The 19,896-nt window shown below is 42.7% G+C and overlaps 1 protein-coding gene across 3 annotated transcripts in view; it reads left to right on the forward strand.

Annotated features, from left to right (window-relative positions):
- LOC136573073 (ceramide synthase 4-like) overlaps nt 1-19,896 on the forward strand; it is a 91,652-nt gene that overhangs the window by 21,212 nt on the left and 50,544 nt on the right. For 2 of the 3 annotated variants that reach the window (XM_066574227.1, XM_066574228.1), the window contains exons 2-3: nt 2,197-2,370; nt 11,844-11,961. In XM_066574227.1, coding sequence (XP_066430324.1) covers nt 2,198-2,370; nt 11,844-11,961 — 291 coding nt within the window. In that variant the 5' untranslated portion in view covers nt 2,197. Of the gene's footprint in view, nt 1-2,196; nt 2,371-2,924; nt 3,190-11,843; nt 11,962-19,896 lie in introns of those variants that run through there. The other variant, XM_066574229.1, reaches the window with a different exon arrangement.

Below are 19,896 nucleotides of genomic sequence, written 5' to 3' on the forward strand. Positions count from 1 at the left end.
ATGTTTGCATAAGTCTCCTTCATGTGAACTTCATGACCAACAGGACTAGCAAGAAGACAGTTGTCGTTGTGAAGTAATACACCTTTCAAACTAAGCTTGGAGGAGTCTATGAATAGCCTCCATTCAGTTGGATCATGGTTCAAATTCAAACATTTCATCAAGCCATTAAGTTATCAGCAAACAACCAGATTGATTTCTTCTCAAAAAAGGAAGCAGATCCCTCTGACATTTTCTGTATTGTGAGACCCTGATATTACGTTGGAGAAGATTCCATTGCTGTAGTCTTGACGCTAGAAGTTCCGCCTTCTCCTTTGACAAGTCAAGGTCCCGAATGAGATCACTCAACTCCGCTTGACTCAGTCTGTGCGGTGTATCATCTTTTACCTCAAAGTCAGGGTTGCGAAATGTGGAAGGCTTGTTGGGTTCTTCTCTTTCCACACTTTCTTCATTTTCTACTTCAAGCTCATAATGTTGGGTGGAGTAGGAACTGGTAAACTATCTGAATGTGGAATAGGTCGAATAGCAAATGGAAGATTGGGGTATTGAACTGTTCCTATTTTCTTCATTGACAATCCTGCCTTTATAGACGGAGTCAAGCAGAAATAGCAGTCATCTGTATGGTTTGTAGGTTCTCGCCAAACCATTGGCACAGCAAAGGCCATAGATCGTTTCTTTATTTTTCAGCCATTCTCGTAGTTTAACTTAACAAGAGTTGCAACATATATGTGGAGCCCATAACTTATCCTGGTCCCCTACCTTCATACCAAAATAATGATGATAGGCAGTCTTCACAAGAGGTGTCAGATTCAGAGATGAGCGAACGTACTCGGTAAGGCCGATTTCGCAATTGAGCACCGCGATTTTCGAGTACTTCACTACTCGGGTGAAAAGATTCGGGGGTCGCCGGGGGGGGCGTGGCGTGGTGGAGGCGGGGGGTAGCAGCGCGGAACAGGGCGGAGCTCTCTCTCCCTCTCCCCCCCACTCCCCTCTGCAACCCCCCGCTCACCCACGGCGCCCCCCGAATCTTTTCACCCGAGTAGTGAAGTACTCGAAAATCGCGGTGCTCGATTGCGAAATCGACCTTACCGAGTACGTTCGCTCATCTCTAGTCAGATTGTGTTTCTGTGACAAAAATGTTATTTCACCATAAATGTAACAAAAATTACTAAATTAACACATTTTCGTGGCAAATTTCATACTCCAAAACCAGAAATTCTGAAAAAAAGAAAAACAGAAACAATATGAAACTCAATCATAGCAACATTTATTATGTTTATAACCTAAAAACATATGGAGAACGTTGTGTTATGTCAGTTGAGAGGTGTGACAACCCCCCCCCCCCCCCAAAAAAAAAATCCCCCAAAATAAAAATGTTAACTCTTAAAAATAACATGTCACTGTATCTCCAAAGCAAGAGCTAATCGGTCATTGGTTTTATGGTGATTTTTGAATTTAGCAGATGGAAATACATAAGGATACGCTAATTTTGTGCCCGAAACTATCATCGTTGGGCAGTGTAACTTTTGTACATTGGTGTAATTTTGGTGCAATCCCTTTTGACTCTCCCTGACACAGCCCCTTAACACCACACTGCTACTAGTCAGTCCTAAATTGGACCTATGAATGATCCTGCCTAAAACCATATTCCCAAGAACAGGTTGGCATTCAAACCCAGACAATTGGATTAACACAACGTAGACAGAAACCAACAAGGAAAGATTAGAAAACAGAGTGGAACAGAAAACGAAGGAGCAAGAGACACTGACTAGACAGATTAGACAAGGCTGGACTATAAGTAGTTACTTGGGAACAGTTGGACGGGGAGAGCAACATCACTCCTTAGGGAGAGAGCAGCAAGAAAGTGAATAAGGAGACTTATAAGGCCATTCATGCTTCTCTGGGTTATATGCAAATAAGGAAGATGGAACAATACCTCTGCAGCGCCACCTATTGGATGGCAGCATTCCTTCAAATCAATGCTTGACCCTTTATACAGGTCTGTAGAACAATGATTGGGAATTGGAACAGTTGAGCGCAGGATTTTATACTAATATGTGGGTGTAGAAAATGGTGATAGCAGGGGTGCAGATCCAATATAAACTATCCCCAGTTGATGCATTTTGGTGATTATTTACATGTAGACCTCTTAAGCTGGGCAGAATATTTCAGTGCTGTTTTTGTCTTTTATTGCCACAGAATGGACGCTCTGCTCAACCAGTGGCTTTGGCGACAAGAATATTGGCTTCCTCCTGGAGTAACTTGGGAAGATATGAAGGAGACTGAAGATGTCCGTTATCCACAACCTAGGGATCTCATTTTTGGTGTTCCATGTGCTTTTATCCTCACGGCTCTGAGATTTTTATTTGAGAGGTAGGACTGTCTCAAGGTATTACAGTGTAAGCTGCTTCATTGTCTATGCAGATTAGTTGTATATGCGGGCTGTAAATGCTGCCTACAGGTAGGCGTAGGATATATTGCGTACGGCATAACTTCTGTGTTTTTCCCTATAGGATCGGTGCAAATTGTTCTTTCCTGGGAAATTTGTAGCGATGAAAAAAATAAGTGACATGTGACATCGAATCCGTCTGGTGTCAGTGCAAACTGCAAATTCTACGAGGGAAATACACGGCAAACTGACTCTTGTGCTGCTTGTTGCTGTCTGTGCTCTCTATGTAAATATTTAACTGGCTAGACGTGATCCTGAATTGAAACCTAACTAATTACTTTTTTTCTACAATGTTGGCATTGTTCACTTGCTCTGCACAATATGTTTCGTAGCCTTTGGGCACAATGAATTTTTCCAAATCCACCTTTGTACACGTGACAAATTATTATGGAAGTTATGGAGATGGTAATTCTTGTGCACTATAGCTAGTCACTCCACAGGACAGTGTGCAGCCTATCCAGAATGTGGCCTCTGTTTCTATACAGTTGGCAAACTATGTATTCCGCCTCACTATTACCAGTTCTTTACAAATAAGTTGTTCCCAAGACACAAGTTGTGGCTCATTTGGCCTGCAATGAGATGATATCACTGTATAAAACTTAATGCGCAAATGAAAATTGACAAAGAGGACAATTAAGGGCGGTTTCACATCTGCGTTGGAACCTCTGTCCGTAGTGCACAACTCTATAAGTGTACGGAACTTGGAGGCTGTGGATGCAGGATCCTCACCCGCAACCTCTGCAGTGAGTGTCAATTAATGATGGATCAGCGATAACTTGGAGTTCAGGTATTTTAACTGTTTAGATGCCATGGTCAGTAATAACAGCAGCATCTACACTGTTAGAGAGAAGGAGACTATTGTCATCACTACATTGGAGCACCAGCAACACACAGTGTTCCATTGGATTTCCATGGCAGCGGGGGCCTAATGGAGACCTCCAGTTCTGCCATCTTTGTACTTCTAATACGCCTTGCCACGTAAAGAAGCTAATTGGATGCCTGATAGTTTTATACTAATAGGTATAATGCATCAGTGTTATATGGAAGGAATTGAGCTAAGCAGCAGCACATGTGAAAAAGACTTGGGTATACTAATAGATCATAGACTGAACATGAGTCAACAATGTGATGTAGCAGCCAAAAAGGCAAAACACAATTCTGGGATGTATTAAGAGAAGCATAGAGTCTAGACCACATGAGGTCATTATCCCCCTCTACTCCTCATTAGTCAGACCTCATCTGGAATATTGTGTCCAGTTCTGGGCACCCCACTTTAAAAAATACATCAACCAGCTGGAGCAAGTTCAGAGAAGAGTTACCAAGAAGGTAAGCGGTCTGCAAATCATGTCCTATGAGGAACGGTTAAAGGATCTGGGAATGTTTAGCTTGCAAAAAAGAAGGCTGAGAGGAGATTTAATAGCTGTCTACAAATATCTGAGGGGCTGTCACAGTGCAGAAGGATCAGCCCTATTCTCATTTGCACAAGAAAAGACTAGAAGCAATGGGAGGATTCTATGATAACTTGCCATGACGAGTTATCTTAAGGGCTTCAACAGACGAGCGCATACGCAAATACGCTCGCTGCTGAGGACCGTATTTGTGCATGACTAAAAGAATAAGAAGTCCCAAGTCTTTTTTTTTTCACTTCAAGCTCTCGCTATTGCTGGCGCAAAAGATAGGGCAAGGCCTATTATTTCTCCCGTAAGAGACACACTCTTGGGAATGAAACCATTGAAATCAATGGCTTCGTTTTGTGGGTGTGATTTTATTACCCCCTCCCCCACCCCCCAAGCGTTCCACAAACCAGATAACAAATGCTATTATAGCTAGAATAGGTGCAGAAAGAAAATGAGTGGGGAAATGCAGTGACAAAGACGGGGCCTAAAATATTTTGTATTTGGTGTATTTGTGCATGCACGTGTTTTACTGTACTTATTACATGTGCAAAAAAACACACAACCATGCTGCCATTCATTTAAATGGTCAATTAGTATGATTAAATATGTGCTCATTCCCTGCGCAAATACACAGGAAAATAGAGCATGCACATGGAGCATGGCCTCTCTAGCGGGCACTATGGGAAATCTGATTTTGCTGCCATTTTAGTTAAAAATCGGTTCGGACTTACCCCATCGTATTTGGCGAAAATGGGGATAATTTTATCATTTGGTTGATCAAAACAAGCAACACTAGTTAGGACGTGTGTAGCTGTCCGCAGCGCTGTGTGTATGGAGCCTATGCGTGATTGGTTGCTATCAGAGATAACTCTGATTGCAGCTGTTAACCCTTTAATTGCCCCTCTCCGTTCTAAAAGAAGGAATTTAAGTGCTCCGATAGATTGTGTGGGTGCCTTCCGGGTGTCATGACAGCCTGGGGCATTGTGAAGGCCCCCAGGACTGCCATGATCATTTGCCTATTACGGATGTGCCTATGCCACGTTTTTAATGGCAGCCGGTTAAAATACAGCATAATGCAATCCCATAGTATTGTATTATACTGTGTAAGCAATTAAATGTTTACAAGTTCAAGTTTCCTAAGAGGCCTAATGAAAAAATTAAAATGGAGATTTTTTTAAATTATTGTAAAAATATTAAAAGTTAAAAAGATAACCCTTTTTCTCGTCATCGCATCGAAAAATAAAAATCTAAAAATGTGTATTGTTACGTATGTAAAGGTCCAATTAAAATTATTAAAATATCACATTATTATTCCTGCATGGATAACTCTGTTAGAGAAAAAACATCCAATGGCAGAATTGCACTTTTCTGGTCACTCCGCCTTCAAGAAAAAGTTGAATAAAAAAGTCACATGTTCCCCAAATTGGTTCCAATACGAATTATACATTGCATTACGAAAAACAAGCCCTCACACAGCTCCACCTGCGGAAACATAAAAAGGAAGCAACAGCCTTCCCAGCGGACTGGACACCTCCTTGATCATGACAGAAGAAGAAGGGAATAGCAGGCGCGCTAAAGACAGGAGACCCAGGATAAAAGTACAAGGACTTATTGGCTGCGCATTCCAATACCATACTGGCATCTTCATCTGGCTCTTCATGAATCTCTTACAAACAAACTCAGAATTTAAAAGCAGCAGGTTAAAGCACAGGTGACGTCAGAATGAGGATCAGAAACCAAAAATGGCAACAGCACAGCAAATAAATTTACTGTCAGAAGTATATATGCCTATAATCAATACTCTAACCACATTAAATAATGCAAGGTTCTTGGTATATAATTCGATCAAATTACATTGGTCCATCTGCCAACATCCAGGTGACCAAGCTCAGATTGGTCCTAATTAGAGATGAGCCAGCGTACTCGCTAAGGCAAATTACTCGACCGAGTAATGCCTTTTGCGAGTACCTGCCCGCTCGTCTCAAAAGATTTGGGTGCCAGCGGGGGTGAGCGGTAAGTTGCGGGAGTGAGCAGGGGGGAAAGAGAGAGAGCGAGAGAGATCTCCCCCCCCCAGTTCCTCCCCGCTCTCCCCCACAGCTCCCCGCTCCCCGCCGGCACCCGAATCTTTTGAGACGAGCGGGCAGGTACTCGCAAAAGGCAATACTCACTTGAGTAATTTGCCTTAGGGTGCGTTCACACGAACGTATATCGGCTCGGTTTTCACGCCGAGCCGATATACGTTGTCCTCATGTGCAGGGGGGGAGGCTGGAAGAACCCAGGAGCAGAAACTCAGCTCCCGTCCCCTCTCTGCCTCCTCTCCACCCCTGTGCACTATTTGCAATGGGGAGAGGCGGAACGGGGGCGGGGCTAATTCCCGGAACTTAGCCCCGCCCCGTTCCGCCTCCTCTCATTGCAAATAGTGCAGAGGAGGCAGAGAGGGGGCGGGAGCTCAGTTCCTGCTCCTGGGCTCTTCCAGCCTCCCCCCCCCCCTGCACATGAGGACAACGTATATCGGCTCGGCGTGAAAACCGAGCCGATATACGTTCGTGTGAATGCACCCTTAGCGAGTACACTCGCTCATCTCTAGTCCTAATGCTAATTCCACGTGGTAAATCTCAACCTGGGAAAGTTGGGTTCCTACCTCTCAGAATGCTCCTCTCTAAAAAAAAAATTTAATTAATTGACTAATTGTAATTATAGAAAGGACAAAACCGTCCCAGAATACAAGTGGTTCAGAGAACCAATTAACGGGAGGGAAGTTGAAGCAGAATACATAAATATGTGAGATACAAGTAGATACAAATAAACTAATTAATAACAGAGACCGGAGATTCAAGCAGCTAAATTAATTGGAGAAGGCTGACCATAGAGCCCATAAGATTAGCAGAAGATCAATTGACATTGAAATAACAATAAGAAGAGAATGAATTAAAATTAGAATTAATTACATCGGGTGAATTAAAAGAGGGGTTTGAATGAATAGAAAGCCGTCCAAAATTGCTGGTGATAAAAAAAGTCGATTGCTGGGAGAGAGATCTAAAACTGTCATCCATGGGAACCAATAGTTAAATAAAGGGCGGCAGAATGGATGAAATTAAGGCTTCATTCACACAAGCGTATATCGTCCGTGGTTTCATGGCCAGCCGATATACGCTACCCATCTGATGCATTGGTTTCCAATACATCAGTTCAGATGGGCATATTCCCCATGCGTTAGAAAGGGCGAGCGGCAAAGATAGCGCATATGGTACAGCTGTTTTTATGCCGTCCGGGAAAGATAGTTCTGGACCTATTCTTTCCAGCCAAAATACGGCCGATCCCATAGACACCTATGGGAGCTGCCAGAAAAGGGAGGTGGGAAGAAGTTTAGCAGAGTCTCTACTAAACTCCCTCCCCCTCTCTGCCCCTTGCTAGCTGTCCTTTGTCCTCTTTAATTGTGTTGCAATTAAAGATGATAAAAACTGAAAGCAAGGATAAAAGCGAGTACTAATTGTATTTTTCAGTTGTACCGTATTTGCATTGGGAGTGTTTCTGAGAGGTTCCAGTGGCCTTTCCTTCAATGAGTTGTCCAGTTGTAAACTATTGATGGCCTATCTTCAGTGAAGGTCTTCAATAGTGGATCAGCACAGATCTGCCGCTCAGGACTGACGACAATCAACTGCCAGACCAGTTTGATCATGCACGGAGCTGATTTCTTCAAGAAGCAGACAGCTACGTTCTCACTGCAGTGGTCAGACTTGGTATTATAGGTAAAATTCCCATCGAGGTGAAAGGAATCTTTGCCTGTAATATCATGCCTGGCCACTGCAGTGAGAACGTAGCTGTCTGCTTCCTGCCGAAATCTGCTTAGTGCATGAAGGCATTGCCAGGAACACAGCTAATTGGTTGGGAATTCCTGCTGATCTACTGTTGATGACCTACTCTAAGGATAGGCCATCAATCGTTTATAACTGGAAAACCCCTGTAATTCTTTGACTGCAGGAATGGTTTAGTCTGTGGCACTATTCTTGCTGCCAAAAATACTGGAGCCCCTCACGGTCCCAATTAGTCTGTTTGTCAGTAACCATCTGAAAACGGATCCGTCTTGGCTGCCATGGCTGTGCTACAAACAAAAGACGTGATATTAGTGTTAATAGAGCTTTTGACTGTGAAGATTAGATTTAAAAAAATTGACCATAAGCCAAAAAGTCATTTGTAAATATTTCTATGAAGCTGTATATAGCTGGCTGAATATATTAATCTTTGCCGAGATGTTTCTTCCACTTCTGGCCATGCGTATCAAAAAGTCAGCGGCACATGAAGTCCTCTGGAGCCTAACGAGTACTGATAAGCATGAACTAGAAAGCAGCTGCTAAAAATAATTCTAGATATGTAGGAGGGCTGAGCCTGTTGGTAGCTCGTACCCAGTGCTAATTGACCGAGCCCTTCTTCAAAGGCCCCAGACAGCTGTCACATGGGTAATTAACATGGCAGCATTGCTAATCTTAAGGCCCATTTAGACACAATGATTATCGCTCAAAAGATGTCGCTCAAGCGACTTTTGAGCGATAATTGTGTTATTTACAGCGCAAGATGATCACTCAAGATGAACGATCACCTTGCGCTGCCAGTGGAGGATACAGAAGACAAGCGCGGACACGCTCGGAGCAGAGTATGCAGAAGACAAGCAGGGTGTCCCCTCTTGTCTTCTGCATCCAGCTGTTCTCCGCTCCAAGTGCCCGGCTGTTATATAGCTGAGCGCTTGGAGCGGAGAATGCAGAAGACAAGCGGGGTGTCCCCGCTTGCCTTCTGTATCCAGCTGTTTACTGCACAGAGCACCCGGCTGTATAACAGCCGGGCGCGGGGTTCCCCGCTTGTCTTCTGCATCCAGATGTTTTCTGCACGGAGCACCCGGCTGCTATACAACCGAGCGCTCCGTGCCAGGTATGGAGAGCAGAGCTGGACCGCTCTGTTCTTCATACCCAGCCTGTTATCAGGGAGCGGAATACAGCTGAAACAATAGTATCAGCTGTATCCTGCTGTGAATCCCTGATAAGGCTCATCGTTGTCTTTCGGCACGCTGAAAGACGATGATGAGCGATTGGACAACGAAAACTGTACGATGTCAGTGCAGTTACACACAACGATTATCGCTCAAAAGACGGATTTTGAGCGATAATCGTTGTGTCTAAATGGGCCTTAAATCTGATACATTGATTGTCTTCTCCAAAGTTGTCATTTTAATCCTGCTTTAAATAATGGAGTAATGGCCCTTTTACACGGGCCCGAAGTCATTTAAATGTGTGCACGAGCGCTGACGTCACCACCAAGGTCATCAGTATTCTTGTAGAGCATTTACACTGAAAGACATTGCAGGCTTCTCGTTCAAGCACTTCACTTACTATGTACTATGTACACGCAACAAGAAGCCAGCCATCCGCCGATTGTTTTTTCACTGACTGAAAGTCGGCAATAAACAACCGCGAACATATAGTGAACACATTTTTTGCATTTCCACTTAATGATAATTGCTCAAATTTGCTCATTTGAACAAATTTTAAGCGATTCTCATTACGTGTGATGCAATGCAACATATAGGAAGGCTCCATAGGGAAACATGGACTACAAAAAAAAATTCGCAAATCACGGCTATACAGAGCATGCTGCGATTTTGTATTCTAGCAATGTCGCAGGCTGCAAAACAACGCTCATATGAAAGAACCCATTGGAAACCCTGGGCTTCTCATACATGCATTTTGTAGCACTGTCACATTGCTACAAAATTGCATGATTTTGTAGCCCGTGTGGAAGCAGGCTTGTGGCTTTCTCTCAGAAGTGTATAAGTCAGTAGTATTTCTTGATGTATCGACAGAAGAATCCAACTTACATTATATGGCTAAAAGTATGTTGACACCTTAATAAATCACAGTTGCATTAGCTTGTTGGACATCCTGATGGAAAACTGTAAGGGCTTATGCCCTCAACCGTGTTTTCACTGCATATCACCATTCTGTAACCATATAGTTGGAAGTATTCAATTGTACTAAATTTCTTTGTAGAAATAAGGGGACTAACCCAAAATCTGAGAAGCAGTCGTTATCACTTCTCTATTAAAACTTTCAGTAAGCACTATGCATTTCAGTAGAACATGTTCTGTGTGTCCACCAAGCCCAGATTCCGCCATCAAATTGCCAAGCAGTAAAATGTGATTCGTCACTCCAGAGAACTAATTTCCACTGCACTAGAGTCCAGTGGTGGGGTGCTTTACACTATACCAGCCAATGCTTGGCATTTTGCGTAGTGACCTTGGATTGTGTACTTGGCTGAACCTTGGAAACCCATAGCCAGTAGTGTCTGATATAAGCAGTGACAAAAGAGTGCTCTTAAAATATATCTTTACAGGGTTTTTCCTGATACTTATCTCTTTTTCCACTTTGCTTCTTATGTAAGAGAGACTAGTAATTATTAGGAAATTATAGTAGTATTTCTGGTGGCATAATGCACGTTACACACAGCACTGCTACATACAACAGGGATCAGAAGCAGCACAGCACTGGAGATGAAGGACCTGTGATGACATCCCTGTCATGCTCCACCCCTAATTACATAATGGTGATACTCATTCCGACTCAATGACTTGCATGCTCCGCCCCTGTCAACATGACTGTGATATCATCAAAGGTTCTTTATCGCCAGTGAGGGAGTTACATGCTCTGCCCCTTACCACATGACAGTGATGTCATCAAAGGTCCTGCATCCTTGTGCAGATTATGGGCGGACTACAAACCCCCTGCAGCCTCAGTTGCTATGGAATACTAACTAACACCTAGCCGGACAGCAGCCGTGTGCGTACAGGACTTGTGCTGATGTCACCGTCATGTGATCAGGGGCGGAGCATGTAACCCCTCCCTGGGGATGTAGGACCTTTGATGACATCACCGTCATTTGAACAGGGGCGGAGCATGTAAGTCACTCACAAACCCACTCACTTAAGCACAGACAGGTTGTTGTTAGTAATTTGATTGTCTGTGGGGTGACAAAAGTGATCCTCTGGTTTTCAGGACATAATACTTTTTCCTGAGCAGGGAAGTATATTACCTGCAATTGTTCTTCATTGCTGCCCCTCTAATCCACCTGTTTCAGGTCCTGTTTTCAGCCATCCAAGATGGCTACAGCAATTTTCTAACTATGTAATTCACACTATGCATGGCTGTCTGATTGGCAAGTGCGGCTCTCACCAGAGAGCAAGTATACTGCATTAGTAGTCTAACACAATGCACTGTGGGGATTAGGTAGTCTGAAGATTGTAGGCCATCTTGGATGGCTGAAAACAAAACCCAGAACCGGTGGATTGGAGGGATGGCAGAGAAAAACAACTGCAGGTCATATACTCCCCTGCCCCTCTGGTCTTGGGACAGAATTTTAATCCCGAAGTTTGGTGGTCACTTTAAACAGTTTTTTTTACAAACAAATACTAAATGAAATTAAAGAAAATTATATATCTCTGAGCTCAGAATAATCCTTCCTCTGTCTTATGATCTTCCCAAATGGAGGAGAATAGAAGTCAGTAGAAATAAGAAACCTTGAGTTTTGGTTATTTTGCATTGTAAACATCTAAGAAGGTTTGGTATAGATATTTTGCATCCTAACTAGAGATGAGCGAACACGTTCGGCTCCGCCCCTTTTTCGCCCGAACACCGAACTTTGCGAACACTTCAGTGTTCGGGCGAAAAAGTTCGGGGGCCGCCGTGGCAGCGCGGGGGGGTGCGGCGGGGAGTGGGGGGGAGAGGGAGAGAGAGAGGGCTCCCCCCTGTTCCCCGCTACTGCCGCCCGCGCCGCCGCGCATCTCCCCGCCCCCCGGCGGCACCCGGACACTTACGCGCGAACACTGCAGTGTTCGGCAAAGCCGGTGTCCGGGTGCGGATGTGTCCGTAACGGACACGTTCGCTCATCCCTAATCCTAACCAGAACTGTGGATTTCACTAGTGCTGTAATTTTCCTTAAATTAATCATTTTATTAGGTTTGTGGCACTACCCCTAAGCAGAAAGCTTGGCATTCGGGAAAAATACAAAAGGAAACCGTCTGTTAAACCGGTTCTAGAAGAGTTTTATGCAAAAAATGGAAAGCATCCATCAGAGGTAAGTCATGCTTTATGTAAAATAGCACTGAACATGTTTAATTCTTAGGATTCTTAGTTTCACGGCTTGTGGTCCAAATAAAGCTACTACAACTCAAATCAGGACCAGACAACAAGGAAGCAAAAACACCCAACAGACAGGAAAGATGAGGAGAATTCAGCAGTTAGTACTGTAGCATCTGAAGAGGTGTAAAAACTTACACTCTTGATACAGTACCAGTCAAAAGTTTGGATGCAACTTTTCGGTCCATGTTTTCTTTTTTTTTAAATTATTTTCTACATGGTAAATTCCTATTGAAGACATTAAAAACTATGAAGGAACACATATGGATTTAAGTAGCAAAAAAAGTGTCTAACAAACCAGAATATGTTTTATATTTTAGATTTTTTGAAATAGCCCCCTTTTGCTTTGATCACAGCTTTGCGCACACTCTTGGCATTCTCTCAAACAGCTTCATGAGGTAGTTACCTGGAATGGTTTTCACTTAACAGGTATGTCTTGTCAATAGTTAATTTGTGGAGTTTGTCTCCTTCTTAATGTGTTTGAGACCCTTGGTTGTGTTGTGTAGAGGTAGGGTTGATACTCAGACTATTTAGTCCTATTCAACTTCTGTTCTAATCCACATTATGGCAAGAGCCACTCAAGTAAGTAAAGAAAAATGACAATCCATCAGTATTTTAAGATACGAAGCTCTGGCAATTTGGAAAAATTCAAGAACTTTGATGGTATCCTCAAGTACAGTCATGAAAACTATTAAACACTATGATGAAATTGGCTCTTATGAAAACCTGTCCAGGAAATAAAGACCAACAGTTACCTCTGCTGCAGAGGAGAAGTGCATTTTGGCTACCAGCTTCAGAAACTACAAATTAACATCACCTCAAATTAGAGCCCAGTAAAAGCTTCACAGAGATCAAATACCAGAAATATCTCAGCATCAACTGTTGAGAGGAGACTGTGAAAATCAGGCCTTTATCGACTTGCTGTAATGACACCACTACTGAGGAACATCAACAAGAAGAAGAAACTTGCTCGGGCCAATAAACATAAGGAGTGGACATTAGACAAGTGGAAATCTGTACTTTGGTTTAATGTTAAAGTTTGAGATTTTAGTTGGGCCATGTCTTTGGGAGATGCACGACAGGTGAACAGATGGTTTCTACATGTGTGGGTTCCACCGTGGATCATGGAGGAGGTTTGATGTTGTGGTGGTGGTGACACTATTAGTGATTTATTTAAAACTCCAAGCACACTTAGCCTACATGGCTACTACAGAATTCTGCAGTGACATGCCATCCTATCTTGTTTGCGCTTACTGGGGCTATTATTTCTTTGTCAATGGTGTAAAGACCCCAAACACACCTCAAGGTTATGTAAAGGCTTTTTGACCAAGAAAGAGAGTGATGGAGTGCTGTATTAGATGGCATGGTCCCCACAATCACCTGACCTAAACCCAATTGAGATGGTTAGAGATGAGTTGGACCACAGAGTGAAGTAAAAACAGCCAAAAGTACTCAGTACCTCTTGGAACTGCTTCAAGACTGTTGGAAAATGATTCTAGGGTGACTATCTCATGAAGCTGCTTGAAAGCAGAGAGCTATTTAGAGGAATTCAAAGTAAAAAAAAAACATATTCTGGTTTGCTTAACAGCCCTGTGTTCACTGCTTAATGATATACGTGTTTCTTTTTAGTTTTCATGTATTCAATAAAAATCTGAATATAAAGAGCTGTGTGACTATGGAAGTCTCTACTTGAGGATGTGGGGATGGTGAACTTGCTAAAAGTGTTCAAGAGGGGCCTTGACGCCATTCTTGAGTCTAACAATGTTACACAGTAACACAGTGCGTAAAGTTGAAAAAATACATTTGTCCATCTAGTTCAGCATATTGCCCCCCCCCCCCCCCCATATTGATCCAGAGAAAGGCAAAAAGGTAGAAGACAATTTTCCTCATGTCCTGATTCCAATCTGGCAATCAGAATAATCCCTGGATTACCGATCCTTCTGAGGTAATCAGTGAATATACATGTAACTTTGTAATGCTCGAGAAAGGAGTCTAGGCCCCTCAGGCAGAGAATTCCACAGTCTCACTGCTCTTACAGTAAGGGCTCCCACACGATTGTGTTTTTTTAACGCGACTGTCAATGGGACTTTCTGATGTTAAAAACGCATCCCAAGTTTGTGCTTTGCGATTTTTTTGTGTGATGCGTTTTTAACATTACAATGTCCCATTGACATTCGCGTTAAAAAGTGCAGCATTAAAAAAACAAGTGTGTGGGAGCCCTAAAGAACCGTCTTCTATGTCGGTGTAGAAAGCTTCTTTCCTCTAGACCAAGGTTTCCCAAAGTGTTTTCTGTGGAGCCCTTGGATTATCAATGGCTCCAATGGAGGGTCTAGGTCTCCACTCTACTCACCGCTGTAGCTGTGTCGAGACAGGCTGTACTAAGGAAATGAACATCCAGGACCTAAGGCCGGCAATGGCGAATTATAATAGGGGTAATTGGGGTGACCACCCTGGGCCCGAGACATCCCTATTGCCCTTATTGCAATCCACACTGCTAAACCTCCAGCTTCAGGGAGAGGAAGGGGTTAAGCAACTTCCTACTCTCACAGCCTTCCATCTCTGCTGCCTGCGATATATTTCTGGTGCAGCAAAAACAGGGAAGGCTATGTGTAGTAAGTAATTTCAGCCCTTCCTCTCCCTGCATCTGAAGAGCATAGCAGCAAAGGAGGGCCCTATTACTACTGGGGCCACAATGGGGGATCTTATCACTATTGGGGCGGCAGTGGGGGACCCTATTACTACTAGGGCAGCAATGGGGGACGCTATAACTAATGGGGCGGCAATGGGAGGGTGCTATCACTATTAGGGTGGCAATGGGGGAACCTATTACTACTAAGGCCGTAGTGCGGGAGCCTATTACCACTGGGGCCGCAATAGGGAAAGCTATTACTACTGGGGCAAATACGGGGGACACTATTCCTACTGGAACCTTTATAGGGGACACTAATACTACTGGAACATTTATAGGGGACACTTTTTCTACTGGAACCAATATAGAGGACACTATTACTACTGAGATCAATATAGGGGACGCTATTACCACTGAGATCAATATAGGGGACGCTATTACTATTGGGACCAATATAGGGGACGCTATTACTACTGGGACCAATATAGGGGATGCTATTACTACTGGGACCAATATAGGGGACGCTATTAGTACTGAGGCCAATATAGGAGACGCTATTACTACTGGGGCCAATATAGGGGACGCTATTACTACTGGGGCCAATATAGGAGACGCTATTACTACTGGGGCCAATATAGGGGACGCTATTACTACTGGGACCAATATAGGGGACGCTATTAGTACTGGTGCCTATATAGGAGATGCTGTTACTACTGGGGCCAATATAGGGAACGCTATTACTACTGGGACCAATATAGGGGACGCTTTGTCCTTATGTAAAATCCTGTTTAAAGCCCTCATTATGGCAAGATATATCTGAGAGAGATGAACGTGTGAAGTCTTTATCCGTAGAAATACATGGAAGGAAAAACAAGAGTAAAATCCTCATAGGGGCTTTCTATAGATCAACAAATATAACAAAAGCTACTGAAAATCTATTACTGAAACAAATAGATGAAGCAGCAAATCACAATGAGGTCATTATTATCGGGGACTTTAACTATCTGGGTATAAACTGGGAGGCCGAAAGCTGCAGATCTCATAAAGGTAACAAGTTTCTCTCAATGACTAAAGATAATTAACTTACCCAATTTGTTCAGGACCCAACGAGAGAGACAGCCACTTTGGACTTAATATTACCAGCAGACCTGATAAAATAACGGGTGCAGATTGGAGGCACCTGGGAAATATTGACCATATTATAATACATTTCCACTTGTCTTTCAAGAGAGTGTTTTTATAGGGGAGCTACAAAAATACTTTTAAGAAAGCAAAGTTTGACAAGCTCAGAAATGCATAAACCATATGTATTGAGACAATGCCTTAAAAATACGTATGGACAATAAGGGCTCATGCACACGACCATATGCGTAAAACGCTGCATGGGTCATGCCCTGGCTTACCGTTCTGTGTGAGGGCTGATGAGACGTCAGAGAGCTGGCTACCGCCGCATATGGTAGCGAGTGTGCTGCGCATGACCGCGTATCTCAGGCACGCGGTCATGTGCAAATTGACTTTGCCTTTCTTTTCAAATTCCCCGCTCTGTTTCATAACAGAGTTGCATGTGTATCGTCGCCCATACGCAATGTATTGCGTATGGACAGCGGTGCATAAACTGCCCATAGAAAAGAATAGGGTAATGCTGCATGATACGCTGAGAAATAGAGCACACTGCCATCTTTTTTTTTTTCTCATGCCTATCTACATGCAGTGTTTATACGCTAATGTGAATGGATCAGTGAAAGTCCATGTACTTTCATTGACTCCATTCATCACAAGTCACGCGGCTGTGCATCACAAGCATAATACGGGCTGAGATCACAGTTGTAAGTCCCTAAATGGGAAATGATTAAAAACATCTTAAATACTTATGTGAGGGGTTCATACCATACAGGAATAAAAGACTTAGTAATAGGTGAGAACCAATGCAGCTCAATAAAGATGTAAAGGAGGCAATAAACAGCAAAATGAAGATATTTAACTAAAAAAGACGGCAACGAAGAAGCACTCAAAACCTAAAAGATAAATAAATTATGTAAAAAGCAGTAAAGACGGAGACAGAGATACTTATCACCAAGGAGAGCAAAGCGAACCCTAAAATGTTCTTTAATTATATTAATAGTAAAAAGATTAATACTGAAAGTGTTGGCCCTTTAATAAATAATGTAGGAGAAAATGTAGTGGGTGATGAGGAGAAAGCAAATCTATAGATTTTTCTCTAGTGTATTAACAGGAAAATAAAATATCAGATGAGATGTAGAGGGATAAAATAAACTGCACTAAATGTCACCAGTCTTACCCAGGAAGAAGTGCAGAGCTGTCTTAGGCCGCCTGCACATGAACAGATTTGCATTGTGGAATCCGTAGTCGGCGTCCGCATCGCTGTTCCACACCAAGTGCTGTTCATAGCATGCCATGGAAAATCGCTTCTTCTTGCACACTCGTGCAATTGAATTGCGTTTTCCATGGCTGGAGGAAAAATCACGGCATGCTCTAGCCGTCCAGATCATTCACAGTACAGAAAATACAGTTACATGCAGACGCCGGCCGGGCACAGGGTTGGATTCCGCTAAAGGCTTGCACATGCGGAATCTGACCGTTCTTGTGCAGGTGGCCTTAAAAAGATTTGGAAAGACAAATCACCAGGTCCCATTGGCATACATTCCCGACATTTAAGGGAATTAAGTAATGTGAGCCAGAGCTTTGTTTCTTAAATCTAAGGACTCTATAGTGAGCGGGTCTGATCTATTCAAAAAAGGATCAGAAAGTGAACCTGAAAACTACAGGCCAGTAAGTCTTACTTCTATTGTGGGTAAAATGTTTGAAGGGTTTCTAAGAGATGTTATCTTGGAGTATAACTCTTTATCAGCACGGGTTTATGAGAGATCGCTCCTGTCAAACTAACCTGATAAGCTTCTCCGAGGAGGTAGGTTCTAGACTGCATCGGGGTTAGTCACTGGATCTTGTGTATCTGGACTTTTCCAAAGCGTTTGATACTATGCCGCGTAAAAGGTTGGTATAAAAAATGAGTGCTTGGTCTGGACGAGTGGGTAAGTTACTGGTCAGTGATAGAAAGCAGAGGGTGGTTATTATACTCTGATTGGGTCACTGTTACTAGTGGGATACCACAAGGGTCAGTTTGGGGCCCTATACTTTTTAATATATTTATTAATGACTTGGTAGAAGGATTGCACAGTAAAATATCAATATTTGCATATGGTGCAAAACTATGCAAAGAGATTAACACAAGGCAGGGCAGAATGAAGTTACGAATGGATCTGGATAAGTTGGGGGCAGAAAAGTGGTAAGTGAGGTTTACCACTGATAAATGTAAGGTTCTGCACATCGGCAAGAAAATGCATGTCACCATTACACACTAAATGGGAAACCACTGGGCAAAACTGACATGGAGAAGGATTTTAGTTAACTGTAAGCTAAACTTGAGTAACCAGTGTCAGGCAGCTGCTGCCAAGGCAAACAGGACCATGGGGAGCATGGTCTAGAGTCACATGGCTAGGACATTGTTCTTCCTCTTTACAAGTCACTGGTCCAACCACACATGGAATATTGTGGACGTTTTGGGCACTGATACTCAAGGAGGACATATTAGAGCTTGAGCGGGAACAACTAAAGTAATACATGGAATGGGTGTACTACAATACCCAGAGACGTTATCATAATCAGGGTTATTTAGTTTAGAAAAAAGGCAGCTGAGGGGCAATCCAATAACTAGGTATAAATGCATCAGTAGACAATACAGAGATCTCTCCCATCATCTATTTATACTTAGGACTGTAACAAGTGGGCGCTCTAATAACTATGTATAAATATATCGGGGCACAATACAAAGATCTCTCCCATCATCTATTATACCCAGGACTGTAACAAGGGGGCGCTCTAATAACTATGTATAGATATTTCAGGGGACAATACAGAGATCTCTCCCATCATCTATTTATACCCAGGACTGTAACAAGGGACGCTCTAATAACTATATATAGATATTTCAGGGGACAATACAGAGATCTCTCCCATCATCTATTTATACCCAGGACTGGGACTGAAACAAGGGGGCGCCCTCTACTTCTAGAGGAAAGAAAATTTCAACAACAACATAGAAGGGGGTTCTTTACTGTAAGAGCAGTGAGACTATGGAACTCTATGCCTGAGGGCGTGGTGATAGCTGACTCACTAATAGAGGGGCCTGGACAACTTTCTTGAGCATCAATATCACATGTTATAATTACTAGTAACTTCAGAAGGGTCGGTAATCTAGGGATTATTCTGATTGTCAGATTGGAGTCGGGAAGAAATATTTTCCCTTAAACGGCGAAAGTTAGCTTCAACTTACTGGGGTTTTTTGTCTTCCTCTGGATCAGCATTGGAGGGTAATAGGCTAAACTGGATGGACATGTCTTTTTTCGGCCATAATTACTATGCTACTATGTAAGGATTTTTCTTTGTTAGGAAGCATAATAGAGTTTCTAATATTTGCTTATACAACTGATTTATGCAAAGATTTTGAAATAACAATTATCATTTAATTATATACACTGGCAGGGTCTCTAAAATAACACTGCTTTAAGGCCCTTTTACACCCAACTGTATCACTCAAATTTGTTCTATTTGAATGTAATTTTCAGCAGCTTTTGAGTGACTGCACAATGGGTTTGTTTCCTTGCATACATAATAAGTACAATGTTTACTCATTATGTACTCTGCAGGAGGGGAGATAATGGAATCCTGCCCGACAGATAACCCTCGCATAAACACTCGTCCAGCTGAGCAAACAACCTGTGGAGGAAATGCAGATGATTAAAAGCCATTATCTGTACGTGTAATTTTATTCAAAAATGTTTGCAGTTCGTTCAATTGTGCGGTTGTTTAAGCGATAATCGTTGCATGTAAGAGGGCCTGCATTTTTTGTTATTGTTCCTTCACAAATTTGTGCTCTCAGCTATATAGGTTTTATTTAAATAGGCATTGCACCTGGAAAAAACTTGTGGATAGCCTATGGGATAAGTAGTAAAAGTGCAAATCACCTTACTTAAAGTACCATTTTTGAGCTGAAAATGCACCCTAAACGTCTGGGAGTCTATTTTTCTTCTAATTTGCTGTACAATTGTGTAACATCCGGACAGCAGAATAAACATATATATGAAGCATGTATCACCACTAGTAGATAATTCAAAACTAGGAACTCATCAATATATGAAAGTAACAGACTGTTAACGGTAATCTGAT

The sequence above is a fragment of the Eleutherodactylus coqui genome, chromosome 7 (assembly GCF_035609145.1).
Source record: "Eleutherodactylus coqui strain aEleCoq1 chromosome 7, aEleCoq1.hap1, whole genome shotgun sequence".
In the NCBI taxonomy this organism is placed as follows: Eukaryota; Metazoa; Chordata; class Amphibia; order Anura; family Eleutherodactylidae; genus Eleutherodactylus; species Eleutherodactylus coqui.